Source organism: Rhinolophus sinicus, chromosome 15, assembly GCF_057876585.1.
Source record: "Rhinolophus sinicus isolate RSI-liver-muscle chromosome 15, RSI-T2T, whole genome shotgun sequence".
Classification (NCBI taxonomy): domain Eukaryota; kingdom Metazoa; phylum Chordata; class Mammalia; order Chiroptera; family Rhinolophidae; genus Rhinolophus; species Rhinolophus sinicus.
In genome coordinates, this window is record NC_142515.1 from 44,966,478 (window position 1) to 44,993,286 (window position 26,809).

A 26,809-nucleotide genomic window follows, 5' to 3' on the forward strand; every position below is an offset into this window, starting at 1 on the left:
TAAATTTGCATATTAAAGGATAACCGTAATATTGTAAATAACATATATCAATTATTATACACATTGGTGGCTCAAAATTGCTAATTGTTTTTAGCAATCATTTAATTAAGGTGTACATATTAATATTTTTATTTTTTGCCTTTGTTGTGACAACTAATCATTGCTATTAGTGACACTGTGTGCAAAATGGTGCAATTAACACTATAATAATGAGAACAACAAAATACAACAGAATAAAATAACAGGAAAAGTTTAAATGCATATCTCATTCAAACTATCCTCCCTCCTGATATAAAACCTTTGATTATACTATGCCTGGAATATGCTCTCTACCTTTTTCATCTTCTTAACCTCTCTTTAATACTTGATTGCTTCATAATTGTGACTTCCTTAGGGAAATCTCAACCTAGTCAAATACCTTGTTATATTTAAAAACAACAACAACAAAAAGAGCACCTATCGCTTATGTAATGTATTTCCTTTTGTTCATAGTGAAGGGAGCCTCAGCTTAAAACCATATATACAAGCTTCAGATTTGGCAACAGTTATAGCAAACAATGAGGCTGAAATTGTTTACCAGTAGTCAATCCTACCCCACCTCCAATAGCTTGCCTCTACCTTCACTCACAAAAGACCTGCAGTCATTTACCTTTGAAGCCAAAAAGTGGAGACTTATTTTCTAAATAACAAGTATATTCTGAGTTCTCTACCTTGAAATACATCCCAAATTAAAGTGTTTGGAGTCCTTGAGCTTAAAGGTCAGTTCCATCCCACTTATTCTTTGTCAAGTGAGACAGAGACAAGTCCCATCTAAGTGCTCAAGTTTACAAGTTGGCTTTTTTATTTTTTTAATTTTTTTTGGTTATTATTAAACTTGAACAGAGATCCAAGAAATACCATATATTTGAGGACAAATTTCAACACAGAAAATAAATAGTAAGATAGAGATGGGAGAAATGATGATTAAGGAGGCGCAGATTATTTAAGGAAAAGAAGAGAAATAAAACTAAATTGAATCAATCCAAACAAAACTCTCGATAGTCATGAGCAGCTTAACAACTGGGATATATTCTGAGAAATGCATCATTAGGCTATTTTACTGCAGTGTGAACATCAGAGTTGTGCTTACACAAACCTAGATGGTACAGCCAACTACACACTGTGGACACAGAAGTGACCGCATACTAAATGTGGCAAATTCAAAAACTGAAAGTATCCACACAAGCTGGTCTGAGTATAAAAATTCCTAACTAACAACGGGGTCATGGTGGATAGTTGTGTCCTAGACCTGTAGCTTCCTTGGCAAAGGTCAACATGTACCTTTGAAATTGTCTTTGGTCTTTGAGCGTCTAAGATAACACACCTTTGAAATGTCAGAGTAATCTTCTCTTCCATACCTCTCGAAGACACAATGGCTGGCACCAGAGCACCAGATCACATTGTTATCTTGTTGCCCACATACCATCTCTATGTGCTATAAATGTTTACTATCCTGTACCCACCAATGTAAAGAAGTATGTGTCTCTCCATTGTGCTTTTTATCCAAACCCAGAGATTCCCTCCCCTTTGGCTTTCTCCCGCCCCCTTATACCAAAAATGGATTTCATTAATCCTCCTTATGTCTCCTCCTTTGATTCTAACCTATAAAATAAGCTACAAAACTGCCATTCTCAGGAGCATTTTCTCAATTCAGTGAGATTGTGCTTCCCAGCAATTGTTATCAGTTTGGCTCCAATATACTAAGACTGTTTTCTTAGGCTGGACATTTTTTTTTTATCAACAACACCTGGGCTGCATGGTAGAGCCTATTACTCTGCAGGGGAAGAAACATAACCTTCCCTCTACCCTTTTGAGTTTTTGGCTGATACAACTCTTTAATAAAAGACAGTGTGGCAGGGGAAATACAAATGTTTAATAACATGTATACCTCTGGAGAGACCCAGAAAAACAGAGTAACTTGCCAAAATGGCTAAAGCCACCATCTTAAATACCATCTACAGCTGAAGATTAAAGATGTTCAGGTGGGGGAAGTCAGTTATGGGAGGTTAGCAGGAAAAACACAGTAAACAAGGGTGGGGTTGTTATGCAGATGTAAGTCCTTGCCTTCTGCATTGATTAAGAATTTCTATAGATAAATTCACCCCCCTCTTCCTGGTACAACCCTTACAAATAAAGATTTCCCTTACAAATGTAACCGTCTACTTGGTTTTCAGAGATTCCCCCATGTCTGCTGCTTCTTAAAATTAACCAACCTAAAATAATCCTCATACCAAAGGAACATTTTGGGGTGATGAATTCTGTTCCCCTATAGCTCCTAGGCTACAAATGTGTATAGTATGTTACTCTACTTAGTACTGTAGGAAATTGTCACACAATAGTAATTATTTGTGTAATGCATCGCTCATTGGGATGCCATGTCATCACTAAGTGTAGGAATTTTTCAGCTCTGTTGTATTATGGGGTCACCACTTTATATTCAGTCTGTGGGTGAAAAAGCGACGCTGTAATAAATCATAAATTCCTAACTGGACAGGTCATGGTGGGTAATCATGCCCCAGGCCTATAACTTCTTTAGTGAAAGCTTTTTAAGCCAGCCCTGTCCATTGTCCTTGTGCATCTAGGTTAATACATCTTTGAAATGTCAGAGTTAATATCCCCAGAAGGCACAACCAACCTCAAGACAGCACCTTATCTTGTTATCTGTCCTGTAATCCAGATCCCCCCTTGATTTCTCCCACCTCCATGTAATCTTCCTTATATTCCCTTGATTTCAAACGCATAAAAGAAACTGCAAAACAGTTATTCTGCAGACATTTGAGATCTTGCTTCCTGGCAATTGTTTTGGCTCAAATAAACTCTCATAAAAATTCTCTCCAGGTTTGGATGTTTCTTACATCATCGAGCTCATCATTGACCAAAATGTTGTTATGTGGCTCAGGATGACCACACTAACATTGTTAAAAGGATTTTAAGAAGACAGTGCAGGTATAGGATGTGAAGATGTAAGAAACATACAAATGAAACCAAGGTCCCTTTAATTCCGATTTGATTTGAACTGTAGTTTTAAAACAATCATTCCCCCCTTCTTCTCTCTCCCAGCACACTTTACTGACCTGACCTTAGACTCTCACCTTGATGATCATTTACCCTGAGGTGGCAGAAGACAACAGCCTCGTTCTGACTAATGGTCACAAGATTTAAGCCCAAGGTAGGATAATGATAGCATCTTAATCTAAATTATGTTTTAACTCCTGAGCCCCAAATTTCTAAGATGCCCTCCTTGGCTACCTCTCCTTGACATTTGTTCTGGATGCTGGAGCTGACCTCAGAGCTGTCCTCAAGTCCTGAAGAAATTATTTATTACTCTATCTCACCTCCGAACAATCAGCTCCTAATATAACCCAGAAACCCTAAAGCAGTGTTTTGTGATTTTATCCCAAATAATCTGTAACCTACACACCACCAGGGAGTCAGATCTTTCAAAGCTTGAGTTTGTCCATCTCCAAATTGGCCAATTCTAATAAACTAATTTCTTTCTGTATTGCAAACCTCTGCTCGTGCATTTTTTTGGCCAGAACACTCAGGCAGAACAAACTTAATTATTGGGCTTCGGTAACACAAACCTGTAGAGAATTTTTATGAGTTTATTTGAGCCAAACTGACAACATACACCAGGCAGCAAGATTTCAAATGCTCTGAAGAACAAGTTTCACAGTTTCTTTTATGCATTTGAAATTAAGGAGAGAAGGTAAGGAAGATTACATGATGGCGGGAGAAAGTAAAGCTGGGACTGGATACAGGATAGTTTGAAGGAGGGGTCTGTCAGAGTGGTCACATATCAGAAGGAGTTGTTTGGGTTTAAAGGGGGCATTTCAAAGGTGTCTTAACCTAGATTCACAGAAACAATGCACAGGGATTGCTTAAGGCAAAGAAAAGTCTTTCACTAAAGAAGTTTTATGCCTGAGGCATGATTACACCCCATGACCTGCCCAGTTGGGAATTTATGATCAGATCACTCTGTGAGGTTACTTTCCATAGAATCCCTTTTTTCTTACACAGATGCTATGGAGATAACAAAAACAAATGACAAAAAAGAAAATTTGAATCTAAAAAGTTCTATTAAATTCAAGAGAATAATCAGAAAATAAAATCAATGACAAGAGGCAGAACTTTTGAGAGAAAAACTAAGAGACATATAGAATCAATATCTATATTAATTGGAAGATCAATAAATATCTACAATGTTGGAAGATTGAATATTCAACTAATAGGGGCCTTAGAAACATACAAAATCGAAACATGATGGAAATTTCAAAGACATAGAAGACAGGGAATTCTCAAAGTTGGAGGGTACATCATGTGTGTTCTCCATTCCTGTTAGAGGTTCTAATTGGTCTCTGTTTTTATCTTTGTCTCATATATATATATATTTCCTTCAATACAGGAGTGATCCTTTTAAAATACACTACAGAGCAGTAAACCTCTTTACTTAAACCCTAAAATGCCTCCAACTACATTCAGAGTAAAACTAAGTTTCTCCCATAATCTCATTTGTACTCCCTATCACATCTTCAACCTCATCTCATAATGCTAACCCCAGCCTCAAAGATTAGGCACACACCTCTACTGTACCTTCCCTTCAAACTCTCTTTCCCTAGATATTAGCAGGCTTAACTTCCCCATCGCCTTCAACTTGTCCTCAGGTGAGACCTATTCTGATCACACTATTTAAAACTATAACCTTAACCTAGCAAAACTGGTCTTCGTCACTCTACTTTGTTTTCATTTCCTTATGTCTTTCTAAAATATTATCTAATTTACTTACTTATCGTGTGCATTCTTTATTGTCTATTCCTATTCAATGAAATATAAGCTCTATGAGGTCAGGGACCTTTGTAGTTTTCATTTACCCTTGTCTTACAAGAGCCCAGAACAATGCCTGACATAGATGATGCCCTATAACTATTTATTGAATGAATAAATAAATAAATGAAGCATTTCTCCATTGAGTGGCACAAGACCTGAAATACTGGCACTGTAAAGAAGAAACTACAATTGGAACGTTGTGATGAACAGTATTTATAGTCTGAATAATATAAATAATATTTACTGGTTTTTAAACATACAGAGATCAGCCAATAGACAAAGCAAGAATGATATAATTATGGTTATAAAGTAAAACTGGAAGGCAAAAATCAAGATACACTCTAATATTTGGTAAGGTCGGAGGGAGTCAGGAAAGATAGAAAAAAGGTAAAATAGTTACTATGTTCTTATCACACAAATTGGGAGTTCAGATAAATCCTGTTTTCATCAAGGAAACCTAGTGATTGATTACCAAAATGGTTATTAGACTATGATTTTTGAAGTCGTAGGTGTGGCTAACAAAACAAACACCTACATTTTGCGAGCTGTAAGAAGAAGATGGAGACAAACAGTTGGAAGGCAAGAAAAAACAACATAATCTGAAAGCCTTCAGACATTATTACTCTGGCAATAAGCTAGTTCCCTCCCAATTTGCTGCTTTTTTTCTGACCTTTACAACAGGATAGAAGGGAGTTCTATAAGAGTTCCTGTAACTGTTCTGCAGAAAACACTACACCCATCAGGCAATATCATCAGGCATTGAAATATTTTCATGTCAAAATAAAATTGCACATTTACCACAACCCATTGCTAAAATAAAGAGGAGAAAGACTTAACAATTAAAAAAAAAAAGATCATGGATGATAAATTATAACATAGCAATATAATTATTTAGTCAAATAGGTAACTAAGGGAAAAGCTAAATATAAAAGTAGCTAAAAGTGGTCATATCTTAGAATTTAGATTTGGAGAGGGAAGATGTTGTGTGCAAAAGGAGTATTTTTTTAAAAAATATGCTCTTACCTACTATTAAATCTTTTAGTGCACAATATTTCTTTGATAAAATGTTTTAATATATATGAAAAGAAACAAAAATAGCCTGGAGAATGAGTATTAATCATTACTATCCAATAGGCATTATTTTCATTTTGTATGTAAATACATGTGTTTATGATGAACAAGAAATGAAATTTTCAAGTAAAAAAAAGTGTTGAATCACTCAATATTAATCTTAAGCACTACATGGACATATTTACATGCCATCCAGTAGGGAATGATATTGTGAGGTTCACAGTGCACTCCTCTCAAATCAGTTATCATCAATCTCTGATTCATTCTACAACAGAATCCTGAAAAAGGAAAACAAAAGGAAGCATTTACTGTTGCCCTTTTGGGGCTCAAAACATTCCTGGTTACACCTTCTCCAGCCAGTTTTTCACAATTTTCACCTAACTTCATCAGCAGCAATAGCACAGTGCTCAATGATAAAAAAAAATAATAATGTTTATTTAGATAATTTGAAAAGCTAGTTTTTACTCCCTAACTTCATCTGCATAATCTCAAACTGAACATTATTTTGACCACTTACTAGTTTTAGATCATTTATAAAACTAATTTATGCACTGTGAGTATTCCAGAGAGCTCCTTTAATAGCCACTTACATTCAATTTCCTGTTGCCTAGAAATTATTCACTTGAATGAAAAGGAATCAGTTTTAGCCAATTAAAGCTTATGAAAGGAAAAACCTGAACTCTGGGTTAAGAATACAAAATGGAATATGTACCTGCAAATCAGAAACTGTTGTGCTTTCCCAGAACATTCAATTATATTTTTAAATCAAATTTTATTCTTTTAAATCACTGTCTTCCAGTTAAATATCTTAGAATCAAATGTGCGTCCCACTCTTGACAAGTGCATAGTGTTTTGGACATTTATTTTTAATGTTGGAATCTCACTCAGTGCTATTTTACAACCAAATCCTTTTTGTTTCTTTGCCTTGTATATTTCATCTCTTTCAAATTTCATTTACTTTTTGTATCACATATATGTTTGCAATCCAATTAAATGTATTTCAAAACAAGCAGGGAGGGTAATTAGATGGATAGCTAGAAAGCAAGTGAATTTTGGAGGAGTCTGTAAAGCAGAAAATGATACAGGTAGGCATGGTAAGGACATGGAGGGAAATGGATACTATGTATACGGACATTAGGTCCTCAATGCCCTTTGCCTTTCACCTTCATCCTCCTTTGGGTACTATCTTGATAGCCATTAAGAATTTAGAATCTAAGAACAAAGAAACAGCTTATACTAGTACTATGGAGAAAGTGCAGAATTAAACAAGCAAATAAAAGATTGGGAGGAAATAGGTCAATATCTCACATAAGAGAGAGAATAGCTGCAATAAAAAAATAAACAGTATTTTCCACCCTTCTCTTTGTAATAAACATATTAAAGTCTCCTTGGAATTTTTTGATTCAAATGTAAGTCATTTCAGCTGAGGTATTTGGGAATAAGTTTATATTACACATGTTTCTTTATCTGCTTATGTTTCTATTGCCAACATTTGAGGGTAGCAGCCATATGCCATTTTCCTTATATTTCCAAAGTCCAGCATAGGGCCTGGCTCATAAGGAGAACTCTATAAATAATTATGTGATAGAGTTAGGGAGGGGGAAGAGATGAAATATGGGCAAGACTGCCTATTGTGCATATTAATTGATGATTTTGAAAAAATGAAACAAAATTTTTCTGAGGAAAAATAAAAATTTATCTGGTATCTAGATGAATACAACAAAGTATAATATACTTTTTAATATTCTTTGATTTTACACAGACCCACACATTCGTCTCCCACATCCCCACTCACCCTCCCACACACATGCACATATGTAACTCAGAAACTTATGAAAAGTAATTTGAAATGGTATAAATAAATAAAGTTTATAGAGTAAAAATAAGTATCTCTTTCATCCCTGCCTGAATCCCAGTCCTCCAGAAACAAAATAAAACAAAACAAAATAACACATCCAACGATGTTTTATAGATATACAAGCACACAGGTATGTGTTTAGTATTAACACGGAGAGATGGCAGCATACTACACGGGGAGTTGTATGCATTATTATTTTTTTCCAGATGATGTTGAATAATATTAAACATGCATTTTAAGCTGGTCATTTTCAAACAGTTCACAGCAGAATAAATTGGGAAACTAAAAATATTCTCAATCATTATACCCTGCTATTCAAATTCAGTAATTATGTAGAGGTGGTAAAAAAAAAAAAAAAAAAAAAAGGAAATGTATGTTTAAAAAGCTCCCTGGTATTTCTGATTACAGTTGGAGAACAAGTGTTCTAACTTCTGGGTTAACTTTTGTTAAAACTATCCTTAGCTGAATTCTCTAGGAGTTTAGAAAAGAGAATTACTTGTCTCGATCTATATTGTAGAGATATCATAGGGGTGCATAGAATTTATACAGTGGTTCCAAATTTTAAAATGATTTTTATTTAAATCATATCAGAAAAATTCTAGATCTTTATCGACAAAGGCTGCTTGATAAACTCACTTTTCTAAAGTTCTATGCCCTTCTGGGTCATATGAATGAATATTTCAGGTATAAATCTGTTTAGAAAAATAAACACTGGTTAATATAACAATACTCAGATTAATTCTGATCAAACTCTCACTTGCAACCTAAGAATTTATGCTGTAAGTGTAATTTTGACACTTTTCTTCAATTGGTTTATGAGGTTAGGACATTGTCAAACTCTTCTCAGGAATCATAGTTTAATCCATTTTCCTTTCCTTATTTGCCTACTGAACAAACAAACATCCAGTTCATACAATGACTCCTCATCTTGTATCTAAACCTTAAACCTAAACATAGCTTTATAGTATTGGGGATGATGAACAAAGATTATATTTCTTCAACTACCATCACCATTGCATACCACCTAGAAATACGAATAAAGCATGATCAGAGTTTTTGTTTCTTCATTTGTTTGTTTTGTGCCTTTGTTGTTTTCAGTTTTATATGCCACATATCAGTGAAACCATATGGTTCTCGACATTTTTTGTCTGACTCATTTCACTTAGAATAATATTCTGGGTGGTGAACACACAATGTGATATATAGATAATGTATTAGAGAATCGTACACCTGAAACCTATGTGATTTTATAAACAATTTTGTCGCCACAATAAAATTCAATTCAAAAAACAAAAACAGAAAGCATGATGAGAGCGAAGTGAATTCAGATATATCAAGTGGGATTAGGTCACGGTGGGGTGTCCTGTCTTCTACCCATGTTCATCCCTCATTTGAAATCAATGTGAGAGGAGTACAGAAAAAGCCTTTGTTATCATCTACCTCCCATGCATTGCTACTGTTACTAGAAAAGTGATTTCTCTGGTTTTCAGCTGGGCTGGTAGAATACAGAAACCTTTCTCAGATATCAACCATTTGCACATTGCTTTTAAAATAACTCCATAAAAATACAAAGCAAATGTAAAACAGTTGTGAGGCTATTATTAGATCGAATCGGCAGTCATCAATACAGTCTGAAGCTTCTATGTAACACATGTATAAAACATGGTCTGCAAAATAGCATTCATATTTAAAATATTTGCTTATTCATGGTGAATTCTAAGGCAATCAACAGCTCTCTTTGACTTGAAGGTGTTCCTACTGATGCTGATGGCAACTTTCTGTGTGGGAGGAACTGAACAATGTGTATTACTGTAGCAGTCACCACTGAGGATGCCTCTGATTAGGATTATCTTTTTTATGCCCATTCGTGTTTGTGAAGGAAGTGCCTTCATGACTGCATTACCCAGGCCTACAGTAGGCCCACCAGCTGGACTGTCAGACCAGCAGCCGAGGCTGCCCAATTAAAAACATTATGAGCATTTAAAGAACCTACTGTCACTAGGATATATGAGGTTGGACAATTAAGTTTGCGAACTTGTTGCAATTATGTTGCTAACCTTTTTGATATCAGAAGGATTATTCATTATGAATTTGTACCAACTGGACAGTTAACCAAGTTTACTACTTGGAAGTGCTGAAAAGGCTGCATGAAAAAGTTAGACAACCTGAACTTTTCGCCAACAATTCATGGCTCTTGCATCATGACAATGCACCAGCTCACACAGCACTGTCTGGAGGGAGTTTTTAGCCAGTATACAAATAACTGTATTGGAACACCCTCCCTACTCACCTGATCTGGCCCCCAATGACTTCTTTCTTTACCTGAAGATAAAGGAAATATTGAAAGGAAGACATTTTGATGACATTCAGGAAATCAAGGGTAATATGATGACAGCTCTGATGGCCATTCCAGAAAAAGAGTTCCAAAATTGTTTTGAAGGGTAGACTAAGTGCAGGCATCGGTGCATAGCTTCCCAAGGGGAGCACTTCAAAGGTGACCATAGTGATATTCAGCAATGAGATATGCAGAACTTTTTCTAGGATGAGTTCGCGAACTTATTTGTCCGACCTTATACACTGGAGGACAGGTTTTGACAGTGCTCTTATTTAAAAATTATGGGTAATATTACCAGCTCAATTTCAGAGGATTCTCATGAGCATTAAATAAGTAATGAGTAGGTGAGAGCTTTAAAAATTAAGTGCACTCTATAAAAGGCAAGTTATCAATATTTTGGAAGATCTCTTAGGAAGGGAAAATAAAGGATGAGTTGTGTCATGTTCGCCCTCTCTCAGCTTTTGTTATCATCATTCACCTAATCACTAAATGTAGATTCCAAGAGTCATCCCCTCTCTTATCACTATATTCAATCAACAATTTAGTTCTGTCACTTTGTTTTTCATGTAAATAATTCTCAAATCTGCTGTCTCTGATATTTCTCTATTGCCACCCTCATCCAGACTCTCATAAAATAGTCTTTATTCCCCTAATTCCATTCTTATATCCCCCAAGTCTATCCTCTAAATACCTGAAATAATATGTGGTCAAACTGAGCGGCCATCCCTACTTCAAATGCTTTCAAGGTTCCGGTTTACATTAATGTTTCTCAGAGTGACGAATAATTCCCTCTACAGAGACCATTTCCTGTTTTCAATCTCCTTTTCCACATTCCCTGTCTTCTGTTTACACTTGGGCAATGTCCAAATGTTTGTCTGCTCACCACAGATGCTATTTTGTGTCTCTGAGCCTTTTTTCATGCAGTCCCCTCTACCTAGACAGTTCTGTCTACTACATGCTACCCTTACCTCAAGACTTGGGTAGGTTAGCACATCATCCAGAAATTATTTTTCTTGATGTCATCCCCTCCCAACCCACAGCACCATTCTCTAGGGCTTCCAGTAAACCTTGTATCTATTTGCATCACTGAACTTTCTACAATTTTAAGGACTGACTGATTGATTGATTGATTGATTGATTGATTGATTGATGTATCTGTCTCTTCTAGATGGAAAACACCTTGAAGGCAAGGTCTGTGTCATATTATTTTTAGGTCCCTAAGTTGAGGCACTTAGTGGGCCTCAATACTTATAATTGTGAGTGACTAAAGCTGTGGGTAAAGGGATTTTATGAACATCATTATATAAATGCAAGGAGAAAGAGATGGCATAAAAACATTAGAAGTAAGTGACTTATAAAAAAGAGGCAAGAAATGAAAGGGAAAGAAAATAATGGGAAATAATTTGATGATATATTGGAAGTGGCAAATGTTAAAAGAAAAAATAGTAAAAAAGTAAAAATATAAAGAAAATGTATGGATGGAGACTAGGGCTATTAGGGGACAAGATAAGAGAATCAGACTCTGGAAAGAAAAGGATAAAACTGACAAGTGTAATCCAATTACATTGAGGCCAGAGAAACAGAAGGAAAGAAACCAGAAGGTATGTTGACAAGTAATCACCATGGAAAGTAGCAAATATACACAGCCTTCTGGGTGGCAGAAGAAAAAGGAGAGAGAACAGAATAATTAAAGGAAATGATTTAATGACAATACTAAGGAAAGGACATTTAAGGAAACACATTCACACCGAAAAGAGTAAGAAACTATGACTTTAAAACATATTAGAGACTGTCTTTTAAATACGGAACCATTTATTTGTTAGAATATGGAATTTGCTGAAAGCAACAACTTAAAAGTATCCCTCTTTATTAAAAACAATGGACAAATACTGAACCCCTAGGTCAGCAATCCACTGGCAATGCAGTCTTTAAAAGTGAACTATAAAGCTACTCATGCCTTTTTAAGGTTAATTTCAATGTGTAGTATTTTAAAAGAGCTTTGCTCTCCTCAACAGCAATTGTGATTTAGTATCTGCCTTTATCTGTAATGAATGAGACTGATTTGAAATATAAAACGTTATTTTATATTAGTGCACAGTAAAAGATTACCAGTCCCCACTGTCCCCTTAGAGTTGCTTCATTATACAAGGAGAAAATCGGAAGAAAAGCACCACCAGCAGATGTCCTGGTGACATTTATGTAATGTGACTCACCTTGACATCTCTTGGTATTCCATTACATATCTGAGAGATTGTGTTTTCACTTGTGGGTTGCAACTGCCTCAGGTACCAAGATACTACCCATGTTCTTCAGCAGAGGTCAGCCAATACTCATTGTTAAATACCAGTCAAACACATGGTGGCTGGCTGGCAAATTGACATTCCTGCAATGCTTGAATCTGCTCTTTCTAATCTAATATTTTGTAGGAGGTAGATCTTAAGAGGTATGATGTTAGTTATAGTGTGACTAAATTGTAACAGGACTCCTTTTTTTTAATGTAGAATATAATTGTTTTATAATCACATCATTATCCAGAGAAATCAAGAACATACCAAACCAAATTTTATACTTATTTAAAACAACAATTCAATAGTTGTTTATCTTGAAATTTGCTAGAAATGCCTACCTGAGAAGCTTTTATCTCCTCCTCACTTCAGGCAATGCAGGATATAACTTATTCCTCTTCCTACATAATCCATATTACCCAAACTGGACTCCATCTTTTGGCTCTCTTTTAATATTAATTAACCAGGTATTAGTATCCATGATGACTGATCCATGCCATTTATGGCCAAAACATTTCCAACCTTTCTCTGTATCAGCTTTTGACTGTATACTGTCTCATTCCCCCACCATGCATTATGTGAGTGTGTCCCATATTCTAAGTTTTGTGGAATTGTGCAAAGAATTTAAAGTTCCACACCAATTCTTTCTTAGGGCTATTTCTCCTGACTATTCACATTAGTTTGAAAAGAATTTAAAGTCATTTGAAAATAATAGTCACCACTTATTGTGTCCTTCCTTTGCACTAGGCACTTTTTATATGCATTATTTATATACTGTAATTGTCACAGCAAACTTATCAGGTAAATTTTGCTTTCTCACTTTAATGAAAAAAAAAAAAAAAGATGAAGATGAGTAAGTTACGTCTCCATACCACCAAAAAAAAAAAAAAAAAAAAAAAAAAATCTCATGACAAAGTCAGGATTCAACTCTGGTATATTGGATTCCAAAGTCAAATTTTACTGTTAAACACCAGACGAATGGTTCTTTCTTGGCATTTTCCACTATGCATACTACTTTTATGTGTACCTGACAAAATTCAGTGAGAAAGAAGATTTGCTGGGAAATAAAAACAAAACTAAACTAAAAGTCTTATACACTTACGAGTTTTCTTGGCATAGTTCATCTTAATTAAGCAGATATTAGAGAGCTTCCTGTGTATTCTATGCCTAAAGAAATATCTCAAAATCCAAAGTACTCCATGCTGGAAAGAAATGAGTCACTTCCAATATGCACTCATGTCATCATACTAGATTTTATCTACCTAAATCCTAGGTTGTGACTTCCTTTGTTTTGTACTCAATAATGTTACACTGCAAATGTACTGTGACACTGCATCCCCTGGTCTTAATCACCCTTAAAAAGCAGGGCATAAGGTGAAAAACTACTAAACAAAAATATTACTGACAGTAGTTTTAATATCAAAATATCCTGTGCAGAGTTTGTTTTGTATGTTTGTTTGTTTATATTCTGGTATTTCTAGTGACATCTTTACTGAAACTTCCTTCTAACAATGTGAGATGCTGTATCTTCTGCCTAAAAATAAAACAAAACAGAAAAGTGTTCATTGATTGAGCCCTGTTGCTACTATGTATTTGTAGCCCAGGCAGATGAGCGTATCATGGTACAGGTTCAAAGTTACATTTCCATTTCCTTCTTATTAGATTGAGGACTACTGAAAATATGGGCACATCTTCTTGTAGACAACTAAGCTCTGATCTGAAAATAAAAAAGAAACAGGGAAGAAGAGCTGTATTTCCCATAGAGATATGACAAGTTGGGTCTGCAAGGGATTCCATAGAACACCTATAAAATATTCCCATTCCTGGGCCCACAGAGATGGAATTTTTTTTCACATTTCTGTAAGAGGAATAAACAATGTACAATTTAATAATTTATGAGAGAAAAGCAGACTAAACAAATATTTATTGTAATATTTTAATTTTTTAGATATTAATATTCAGACTATAGATTTCTTTTTTTCTCTTTTCACATAGCCTACCTTGAGAAGCTTATTAACTCTTACAGCTTTAACAATGATCTGTCTCAGAATAATTCCCATTAAAATAATGCACCCATTATCCTAAACTCTATTTCCTCTTTCTAGTAGGATATCACTTGCATGTTTTATCTGAAATCCAAAATACCTACATGTGAACGCCTCATTATCCTCAAAATGATCTTTTTATTCCTAAATACACATTCCAGTAAAAAAAAGCACCCATTTTCCCCTATTTTCTATATACAAAATGTTAGTGTCATCTTAAAACACTTCAATTGACATCTCTAAGTTTTTATAAGTTCCAAGTCCTTAATGGTGTTCTCCCAACTCACAACAATGCTATCTCCTGATTTTCTTTCTTCTAAGCATATCCTACATTTCATGTTCCTTCTTTAAGGTGCTTTTCTTCCTCTTCATGTGGGAAACTTTCACTCATTCTTTAACATTCAGGTCCAATAGTTCCTCGTCTGTTTAAGTCTTTATTAATTCTCAAGGCATAGCTGGTCATTATCTTGGTTCCTAACTCTTACATTTATTCCTTTCCTAATTTCTACAAGTCCTTAAGGGCAGAAATTGAACCCAACTCTAGATTTTGTTTTTTATATGACGAACAGAACCTAATGTATAATAGGTGTTCACCAAATATTTTTAAATGCATGCATAAATGAATGAGTACATGAATGAACAAATAATTCAGTAAATCTTTGACTTCTCTTTACCTCTCCTTGGCTTTTATGTCACTGCATTTTGTTTTTCCTTCAAACTATTTATTTGAAAAACAATACCCCAAGTAGTTTTAGTATCTATGTAAGCTGAAAAGTCAACACTTCCATATAATAACATACAGGAATTAATTCAGCTTCTTTCACCAAGGTCACAATGCACTGATGAAATTTAAAACCATTTTGTAGGTCCCAAATACTTATAATAAATTATTCTTTAAAAAATTTTGTAGAAGTTCCCCACATATGAGTATGTGGGCAAATTACGATAAAAAAAGACTTTTAATGGTCAAAGGGCAAAAAAAAAAATATATATATATATAATATATATATATAATGTTTTAATTCCTACAATTTGTTTTTATTTTTATTTTTCCTGCATACTATCAATTCCATCAGACCAGAAATTTGATGGAACCGCTATCTGAAGTTTTACCTTTCCCTGTAGAACATAGGAAATGTTTTCTGCAGACAATGATGGAATTTAGGGATTCAGGCAGTTTTCCTAAGGAAAACATAGAGTTCAGTTCTCCCTTCTAAAATATTTAATTGCCAAGAATATCTAATTCAAAACTCTGGATATTTTGGCCTGCATAGAATGGAATTTTGATAGTTATTTCCTTTTATTTTTTGTTGTTGTTGCTGTTACTCTTATAGACAGACAAAAATATTTGAATCTAATAAAAAAATCTATGAATTAGCATTTGCAATGTAAATCTTATGTTTATAGTAAAAATAGAGTATAACAAAGTAGACAAAAATTAAAAAGCAGAGAATAATCTTCACTGGAGAAATTAAAATCACTAAATAGTTACTGCCATTATATGAGCAAAGTAAGGTTGCCTCACATTTTAAGTGTCACGATAACTACAATGATAACGAAAATTAATATTTACATAGTTGCATCTGACTGACCATTGTCCTTTCCAAGCAAGGCAGGGGCACTGAGATCAAGTACCACCCACAATCAGAAAATATAGTCACAAAATGTAAATATCAGAGATTGCCTTCAAAGTAGGTACTTATTCCAAGTGAAAGATGGGCAGATGGAGGCAAATATCTGTAATCAAGGTAGAGTGCTCAATAGAACCCAAAGACCTACAGAAAGTAAGAGAGAAGTTTATTAGAGAGAGGATCCCCACCCCTAATTAAAAAGGACCTAAGTAACTACATACCAGAGTAGCAAGAATTCAGTATCTCTCTCAGGCTCCCTACCTCTATAACATCTCCTGGTATAAACACACACCTGATCAAAAGGAAAGAATGGGTGAAACTCACAATCTGAAGCCTAAGCAAAGGACAGGAGAAGGCAGTGGTTGGATTGAGGCAGGGGTGTGACTTTGTGTGTCATGTAGTCACAAGAGACAAAGATATCAAGATTTTCATGAGATAGTAATTATAATATAGGCCGAGTAATCTAAGCTGTATAAGAAAAGAAAGGAAAAAATGAAATGATCAAATAAAATGGGGGGGAGGGATGAAAGTATCTGAGATAAGAGAACATGATAAGGTTGAATTAAGATATGGTATGAAAACTTTTGAAGTATGAGAGTTAGACATAGGAGTGGAAATTTAAAATAACAAGTGTGAAAGAAAAAAATTGTATTTTTAGAGTATACTCATCATAGTACTGTAGAACAGCAAATAAACTCCAAACCCAACTAATTAAGAGTTCTTGAAACACAGCAGGAATAAGACTAATACAATTAGTTATATTCACAAAGGTCTTTCTATTGGAATAGCTCATTGTTTTTCTTTTCCTTTTTTTTAAAGCTTTTAAACTCATTGGATCATTTGGTTTAGGATACAGATTACCACATATTGTTTTTTCCTATAAAATAAATATTTTAAATATCAACTTCATTCAATATTGTTTATATAATTATCTATCCATCACCATTCCAAAGAAATGATTACCAGTTAAATTTCTGAGAGACTGAATACACAAAAAGACAGTGGCCAGACTAAACATGACAATAAGATTTTGACCCACAACCTCAGCAGCGACCAGGGACTAGGTTAACAAACTAAATCACAGTGTCTGCAGCAACTGGCCCAGAATGGTCAGAACACAGGCAACAGCAGCCAGCCTACCTATACTTGCCCCTGCAAGTAATTCAATAAAAATCAGAGAAAGCAATATACGCTCCCCAAACTAATCACATAAGATGCCCTGCTTCTATTTAGCCCTCTTGCATCTTCCCTATGTCAAAAAACTCCAATCAAAGATGCCTGAAATCTGTCCCCAACTATTTCTTTCTTTTTCTTGTTTTTTGTTTTTTTTGTTTTCATTTTGAAGCTTTCCCTCTTCCCTGCCTGCCTTTGATTCTCTGCCAAAAGCAAATGATGGTGGCTGACTCCCTTGTTACAGCTATCTCTGAATAAACAGCCCCTATATGTCTCATTTGGGTGGTATTTGTTTATCCTCACATTTCTAACAGTTTAGTCTCCTTGCTCAAAGAAGATGCATAATTTAATTCTATCCACCTGAAATCTCTGCAGATTCATACAATACAGAACTGCTTTGCCACTTGGAAACTGCCATAGCCATTACACCAATTTTCTCAAAAGTTCACTACAGTCAGACATTGAAACTCCAGATTTCAGGTAAGAATGTCTGTGCTCTCAGTCTCAGTTAATTTTAATGAAAATTACTAAGATATTACATAAGCTGAATTTTTGTCCATTACTTATCATGTCAGAATACATGCAAATTTTTATCATGTAAAAATAATTGACAGAATCATTTTCCTTTATGTTAAAGCATTCCTCCTTCACATGGCTGAATAATTGTTTCCAGGATTCAAGTCTCCACAAGATAAAACAAACTAATTCTTTACAGGGAGAATATTCATGGAAAAGGCAATAATAGCTTATAATTACCCTAACACATTTTCCAAAAGAAAACAATGAGCAATCATTGTAGATCACATAAAAATAATTCTCCTCCCAATGATATATTTATTTCAAATATAAAATGAACGCCTTCTTAAAGTTTAAATTGAAAAGCCAGAAGTGTTTTTTCAAAATCTTAAATGATCCATATAGCTCATATTTTCAATAATTTGTCAGCTATTTATGTTTATGTTTAATACATATGAGAAACAATTCAGTAGCCTTATCAAGTAAAACAACAATTAAATTTCTCTGCCTTTATAGTTTAAATCATAAGATGATTTTTAAAAGAAAAAAAACCATAAAACACCAATATTTCTTATTTCCTTGGCTGTGTAGGCTAAAACATTTAATTTGTCATTGTCGTTAACACATGATATTAGAATATAAATGCTTCACCTCAAAAAGCAAAACGAGATTCCATATTTAACAAACACAAGGATGTAAGCATAGAACACGCGAGTTTTTTATACATTTCAACAATGCTTCTAGAAAAGCTTTAATTCTGAAGCCCTAGCTCAATAGAGGCAAGGTGAGTTTCTACCCTCTGCTCATTTGCTGTTCCAGCTCTCAGAATTGTATCTTGGAAAAGAAAGGTGGGGAAGAAAGTTTTCTTCAATGCTAGCCTGTATCCAGTGGAGGTACAAAACATAAGAATCAACAAATGTACCCCTACTTCCAAATCTAGTTCGTCATCTGTCATCACTCTACAGCTGCCTCATGCCTCATCCAAGGCCTCCTTTTCTATAGACAAATGCAACATATTTCTACGTGAGGATGAGTACTCTTTTCTTTTTCCCTTCAGTGGGACACTCTTCAAGGTTGTCACCTCCGGTTGCCCAGTCATTACTTAGCGTATTCTGGATATAAGGAAAGCTGTGAGCTCAGCACTTCACAGCAAACCTCTTTAGAGTCACGTACACCTCCTTTATAATTTAGGTGAACTTTTGAGTGCAAAATACCATACTTAAAATGGGCAGTTCAAAATTCTCCACTGTAGATAGTGGCATCTCCTAATACCAAGGGCAGTGCCTGATAGTCAGTAGATGTTTCGTAAATTAACCAACAGAACTCTAGAAGATCTTACAAATTTTGTCAAGTTAATACTCATGTTTTCAAGTAAAATGTGACATCACATTGTAGCATGAGGTATAAAATTTTAGGAGGATAGGTATATTACCCTGGTATATTTTTGAATAAATAGTTTTAAAAATATATTAGTACTGAAAGCAGTTTTTCTTTCTATAATGCTACTATCATGATCACACATTTTGAACAGTTTACTACTTTCTACTTAAATACACACACACACACACACACACACACATTTTCTTAGGCCTTTTATAATCTATAACTATCTTCATATCCACCTTACCTTTTTCATATATTTATATAGTTTTATTAGAGCCACCCAAAATCAGATTCATTTCCACCTCCGGGCCTCTACCCTTGTTCATTTTTTCATTTATGTCATCTCATTCCACAGCCCAATCCCCATATCTCATTTACAGTCCAATACAAACTTCACTTGTTCATACTTTTGTTCTTTCCTTACTGTGTTCCCTACTAATAATCCCTCGCTTCTGATCTTCTGAAATCCTAATGTATTCACAGCCAGAAGCATGCAATGCATTATACAATTACTGTTGTTATTACTAATGTGTCTGTTTATTTTTCCCTTGAGGAAAAGACTGGGTCTTGGTCTGTATTTAGCACAAAGGTGAAGACTTGTAATACAATGAATAGGTACCCAGGTTCTGAAATTGGACCAACTCTAATTGGAAGTCAGTTTCATTTGTATGTCCTTGAGCAATTTATCTGACTTTTAGGAATTTCAGTTTCTTTAAAAATAAAATGGAGAATATGATAATCAATCACAGTGTCCTGAAAATAAAAATGAGAAAACATATATATTCATCATAGTGTAGTCTACAGTAAGCATTCATCGAAGTTTTTTACTCTTATGCCTCTTCTTAATAACAAGATAGTAGTTGAAGAAAATGTGAAAACAGAGCATTCGGTAACACTTTAGAAAAGACAATTTACTGTTTTTTTTTTATATTATGTAAAATATGTATATATATATATGTATGTACATATATATATATATATATATATATATATATATATGGCTATTGAAAGCTACATATGGGACACAGTGTACTAAAATGGTTGACTACTTGTTGCTAAATACTGCAGAGCCAGCTTCGACTCCATTCTCACAGTTCCCATTACAAACAAGCTCAAACAACTGCAGTGAAAGAAATGTGAAGTGGGTGGAACCAAGAAATAGAATATGTGTGTGTGTGTATATATATATACATATATATGTGTGTGTGTGTGTGTGTGTGTGTGTGTGTGTGTGTGTGTGTGTATATTTCTGCTAAATTTAACCCTCAGAAAAAAAAAAACATTGTCGTGGCTGTGAAAACTCTTGAAACAGATTTGGGAGTAAAAAAGAGGTAAAGAACAAGGTTTCATTCATTTTAAAACAATTGGAGATTTATCGTAGTTCATGCAAACTGAAATCAAACTGAATTTGGATTCAGTTCAAATGAAAAGATTATCAAAAGTTCAAAATTCAATTTTGCTGTTTTACCTTAACTGAAGTTTGAATGCACAATATTCTTATTCTGTGGATGCCTTTGGCAGTAACACCTATAGAATGTGAGAATGTTGGGCTCTTTAGCTTTTGCAAAACATGAAATGTGTCTATTTCCCAATGAGTTGTCACTCTATAGAGCTGTGAATCCTCTTTGAACAACTTAGCTACACATTATGACACCGTCAAAGTCACTGAGCATCCTTTTATTTCATATTTCAGCATCCTTTTCAAACTCAGTTTAAAGTATGCCAACAGTAAAACATTAATTCCTTTGAGACAGAGATAGATGCAGAGCAGGGAAAACTTCACTGAAGTCTGTGTCCTCTCCACCTGTTGGTGACGTGTCTCTACCGTTCCATCTTCCTAACTTCATTTTCTTTCTTTCCCAGTCTGAAACCAGTCAGTTATTTCAATATATCCTTTCTAATAGTTTCAGTTCTCTCATCTCCTTATAATCTTCTGCAAATTTCTTTTCATCACATACATACACACAACATATAATTCCTTCACGTATATCGTTAAGTCATTGTACTCAAATATATCTAGTTGCTGTTTCACTAGCAAAAGATAACATTAATTTTGATGATACATAAAGCACTACAACTAGAATTATGTAACTATGGAAATCAACCATTCAGGTAGCTCCAATAGAGATTATAACTTGATTTACCAATTTCTTTGTAAAAGTAATGTGCTAATATGATATACCGAGAAGATTCCTGACATCAGAGGATATAAAAAGGTTTCTAAAATTATTCCCTGGCAGTTTATTAGAAACTCTGCCATATTTACTTACCAAAACCTCTAGAAGGACATACCTACAACTGTCTAATTTTATATTACCTGCTTTTTACCTACCACTGGATTTTTAACCCCTGCCATTCAAAAAATCTTGAGATTTCACTAATGCAATGAATACTTCTAACAATTATAAATATCACACATCATTTTCCACATAATTACCTTGTGAAGTCTGTCATCTCCATCATGATCATACACATCTTCTTGGCCAGAACAATAATGTCGTTGCTTGTATCATCCCATATTTCAATCTCTGCATCCAGCTTACTCTTTACTTTCTTGAAATCAGCAACTTGCTCAGCAATCTTTTCCTTTTCTGCCTCAGGCAACTGAGTCATTTTAGCCTAAAACATGTGATAATTAGATTTATAATTACTTCACTATGTCAAAAAGTATTTTAGAAAGAAGTAGTCATTATAGAAAGTTCATAAAATTTGTGCATTTAAAAACAGACATATATTTTTAAGTCATATAATCAAAACCTTCTCAGGTTTTATTTTCATATAAAAAATCTGTTGAGTTTTAATTGTTTGCTCTAGAACTACAATGTTAAATTTGAGCTGAGCAATGTATAATTTAGTATCTGACATATTTAAATCTACTCTTCAATATAAATGTTGGACTTCTCAAAGTTCTAAAACATTAAATTTTAAATTAATCCAAACTTAATGCAATACATTACATATGTTAGAAATACATATGCTTTATTTAGTTGTACTGCTAGTATGCTTCCAAAGGTAGAAGTATAACAAAATTTATCTCAAAATGGTACTATGTCTATGTATATTTGTATATACATTCAGAAAGATAGATCTTTACACAAATACTGACTACACATTGGTAAACAGTACAACTATACATTTATAAATCACATGTACATAAATAAGCACATATATATAATCATAAGGATGTACATGTATTTTATGGATATAAGCATATTCAGGTGTGTATGTGTATACAAATTATTTGGAGAGAAGAATAAAAATGTTATGGACATGGTTTATTAAGACAGTATCTCTACTTAGCATACTGATATTTGAGTTGCTAATCTGCCAGGCACAGTCAACTTAATGTGTTGGCATAGTAACAATTTTTTGGATAAGTTGTATTTTGTACAGTATGCAATTTGCATCTTCCACTTGCAATTTAAAATGTGGATGGGTGGAAAACCATCTATACCCCTAAACCACCATCTTCATAACCTTAGCCCCTGGGGATTTTCAGATGCTAGTCTCTAGGACACCTATATATGGGGAAATAGGAAGAAATCACAACAAAAAGCTTTAAAATATTCTGAATAACAGGTTCAGAACACCGAAAACACAGTTATTGAATCAATAGTGTTCAGTAACAACAAAGCTTAAGTATTTGAATGAAGGAATTAACAAGCATGGTCAATGGAAAATTCAACTAAAAAAAAATCAGAGAAACAATATCAAATGTCCATCATTTATTATCTATTTATTGTAAGCCTAACTCATGGTATAAAAAAACTGTAACTGTAAAATTTCAGGTTTAATTATCTATGCTTCAGTTTTAATTTATTAAAGAAAATGAACAATGACACTTTCTGACTTGAAGTGTCCTTTAAATTCTTTAGCATATTGTTTGGTATATATTGAATGGTCAATAAATGACAGTTGTTTCTTACTCAATAAGAAAATTACAAAACATATTCTCATATCTACCACATAAAATTTGCTTTCTTTTCATTACTATTTTACGTTATTTGAAGAATTAAGCTATGAGACTAGATTTTTAATCGATGAGTTATACAGGTAATGCTTCCGTAGGTTCTGAAAATTGTTTGTATTTCATTTCTCAGGAAATGTGGTTTATGTAATATGTTAAAAGAAAGCAACTCTTACTGTTGCTGGCATATGGCAAGGCACACAAATGAAGACACAGATCCTGTCTGAAATCAATGGTATGCAAGCTCATTAACTAAATTATAAGCTACTAAACTAGCTCAAAAATATAAATGAATTTTCTCCATCTTGACTATTAGTCACTATCATTCTCTCCATTTTCATTAAAAATGTTTAAATTTTCAAATAATAACAGCCATAGATTGATTCAATTGGGTTTCTTTTTATAGTCTTTAATAAATATATAATCTATATACAATAAAGATAATATATCCATGCCTCTGGATCTAATAAATAATTTTGAAGTGTACAACGGAATATAATGGACAGTTATTCATTATCCTAATAATAAAGTGAGACTATTCAAGAGGTGATCTAAGTGTATTCCTAGTTCTGTTCCTTGCAATGCCACTGATTTCCAATATAACCTTGAGGAAGTTACTTAACCCTTTTGCCTGAGTTTCCTTCCTTTGACACAAAAATAAAAATAAGTGTAACTGCCACCCATCTGCAACACAGGCAAAAGGATCGATTATTGGATAACACTGCCACTGACCTTGTCATGGGCAGGAATCTCATCAGTTGCACTAGATTTCCTTAATAACATCTCAACTCACATGATGAATTACAATTGGCAGACATTTATTTCTGATAAGATAAGGGCCAAAAGTTGAGCAATAGTTTACAAAATTGAAAGTTCTAGAGGATTCTGACTCCTTCTCACAGGATGAACAACAATAAAGCATTAAATTACTGGCTGACACATTTATTGAAGATTTGTTTGTGCTTCTGTGAATGATTTATTATATGGTATCAATCAATTTCAATCAATATGAAAATTCCAATATGACTTACAAGAATACTTGGTGTTTAGGAATTCTGAGTGAAACTTCCTTATTGGTTTATTTTGTGCTGGGTAAATAAAGAAATTGAGGTAAAAAGCTTCAGTTAAATCAGGTAAGTGGGATCTCTGATGTTATTGCTGGCTGGCCATCTTTATGGGCTCCTGCTCTAGAGTAGAACTCTTTATAAACAGCTATAAAAGGCTTTTAGAATTACTGTCATTTAAATGAGATTATATTGTGTCAATTGGTTGTAGAATCTGTTGTCAAAGATAATGAAAATAGATAACATTTATATATGCCAGACACTCTTCTAGGCACCTTACATATATTTAAACTTCAATCTTTATAGCAACCCTATGACAGAAGGATATTATTATCCTCATTTTATGAATGATGAAACTGAGTCTCCACAAGTTTTTTACTCAAGGTTATAATGTTAGTTTATATAGTGCTCATGAATGGAAGAATTAATATTATTAAAATGCCCATACTACCCAAAGCAATCTATAGAGTCAATGCAATGCCTGTCAAAACACCAATGGCATTTTTATTTTTTTTTTACAGAACCAGAACAAACATACTAAGGTATATTAGGGACCACAAAAGACCCCAAGTAGCCAAAGCAATCTTGAGAAAGAAGACAATGCTGAAGTTACTATACTCTCTGATTTCAAACAAAACTAGAAAGCCACAATAATCAATACAGTATAGTACTGACAAAAACCAAAAAAAACACACAAAAAACAGTGACACAGATCAGTAGAACAGAACAGAGAACTGAAAAATAAACCCAGGCTTATATGGTAATTAGTCTACAACAAAGGCGACAAGAATATACAATGGGGACAAGATAGTCTCTTCAATAAATAGTGTTAGGAATACTGGAGAAATACATGCAAAAACTATTAAAACTGCTCAACTTTCTTAATAAACTCAAATGGATTAAAGACTTAAATGTAAGTTCTGAAACCACGAAACTCCTAGAAGAAAACATAGGCGGTGAATTCTTGTCAGCGTTAACAATATTGTTTTGGATATGTCTCCTCAGGCAAGGGCTACAAAAGGAAAAATAGATAAAAAGGAAAAGGGAATCCTTGTGCACTGTTGGTGGCATTGTAAATTGATGCAGCCTCTATGGAAAACAGTATGGAGATTGCTCAAAGAATTAAAAACAGAACTACCATATGATCCAGCAATTCCACTTCTAGGTATTTATACAAAGAAAATAAAAATACTAATTTGAAAAGCTATATGCACTCCTATATTCATTGGAGCATTATTTCATTGCAGCATTATTTACAATAGCCAAGATGCGAACATGACCTATGAGTCCATCGATAGGTGAATGGATAAAGATCTGTTTCCTCTTCCTAGAATAAATTTCCTGAAAATAGGGACATATACATAATAAATATTTGTTTATAGTTGTCAACCAAAATAGTCAAGAGATGAAGAAGAATAGGCTTATGGGGTCAAAATTTATAGCACTGATTTTGTTTTTTGTTTTGTTTGTCACCTACATGTATACATTTTCTAAGCTTTAGCCTCTACAAGATAGAAATTAATTTCTCTAATGTATTTTGCCTGTTTACTTTCAAATTTGGGTTTTCATTATTCCTCTAAGACTATGTTAATAACATAAATGACCTTCTCATCTGTTTATCTACTTTTTAATTTCATTATGATCATTACTATTTCTTAAAATATTGGTATGATTACATTATTTCTCTACTTAAACATTTTCAATTATTTTCATTATCTCTTAGAAAACATAATAGACAATGAAAAATTTGGTATAACAGAAAAAAGACAAAAAATATTGTCATACAGACCTCTATTCAAACTCAAACTTTGCCAAGTACTAGCTTTATAGCATGTAGCTCAACCGTCTGAATCCCAATTCCATCACGTTAAAAGATGATGAAATTTAGGGTTTTTCTGACAATTAAAGTTATTTCTGTAACAATCATATCTAGAATATATTAGGGGCTTAGTAAATGGTACTTATGGTAATGTATATGAATTATTTAGCCTGGCCTCCAAGACTTTTCACAATATTTTGGGAAAGGACAGTTAAATAAATATTCTCCTAGCCATATTGTGGCACTTAGGCAGAGACCAAGTATAATATTTTGAGTAAACACATTGCATAAGCAATAAACCATAAAAAAAAACCACATAAAATAATAATCATTTTATTCTTAGAAGTTCTAGAATCCAAAATACTTATTTTGCAGATAAGGAAACTGAGTCCCAGGGAAGAGAAGTGATTTGAAAAATATGCAGCTGGTTAGTGGCAGATTTGGTACTTAAATCTATGTGTCACCCTTAGTAGTTCTATATTTCCACAAAATTGTTCTGCTTTACATAACTGTAACTTTTCATGGGAATTTAATTCTTAAATAAATCATATAACTTTGCTCCTTTCCCTATCCATAAACCTGGATGGAAAATAGAAATAAAATTGCATCAATGTATAAGCCTCAATTACATTTATAGAATATTATAAATGTTAGGAAATTCCTAATCAATTAATATTATTTATGTGGGTGGATAACTAGAACTCAACACTCAAAATCAAATGTAAGGGAGGGGGCAGGTAGAAGAGGGTAAATAAAGCAGGTCAAATATATGGTAACTGAAGGAGATTTGACTTTG

The 26,809-nt window shown here is 33.8% G+C and overlaps 1 protein-coding gene across 4 annotated transcripts in view; it reads right to left on the reverse strand.

The window, feature by feature from the left end:
- CTNNA3 (catenin alpha 3) overlaps positions 1-26,809 on the reverse strand; it is a 1,445,036-nt gene that overhangs the window by 115,973 nt on the left and 1,302,254 nt on the right. For all 4 annotated transcript variants that reach the window (XM_019731774.3, XM_074339503.2, XM_074339504.2 and 1 more), the window contains one exon: positions 21,601-21,782. In XM_019731774.3, the coding sequence (XP_019587333.3) occupies positions 21,601-21,782 (182 nt within the window). The remainder of the gene's footprint in view (positions 1-21,600; positions 21,783-26,809) is intronic.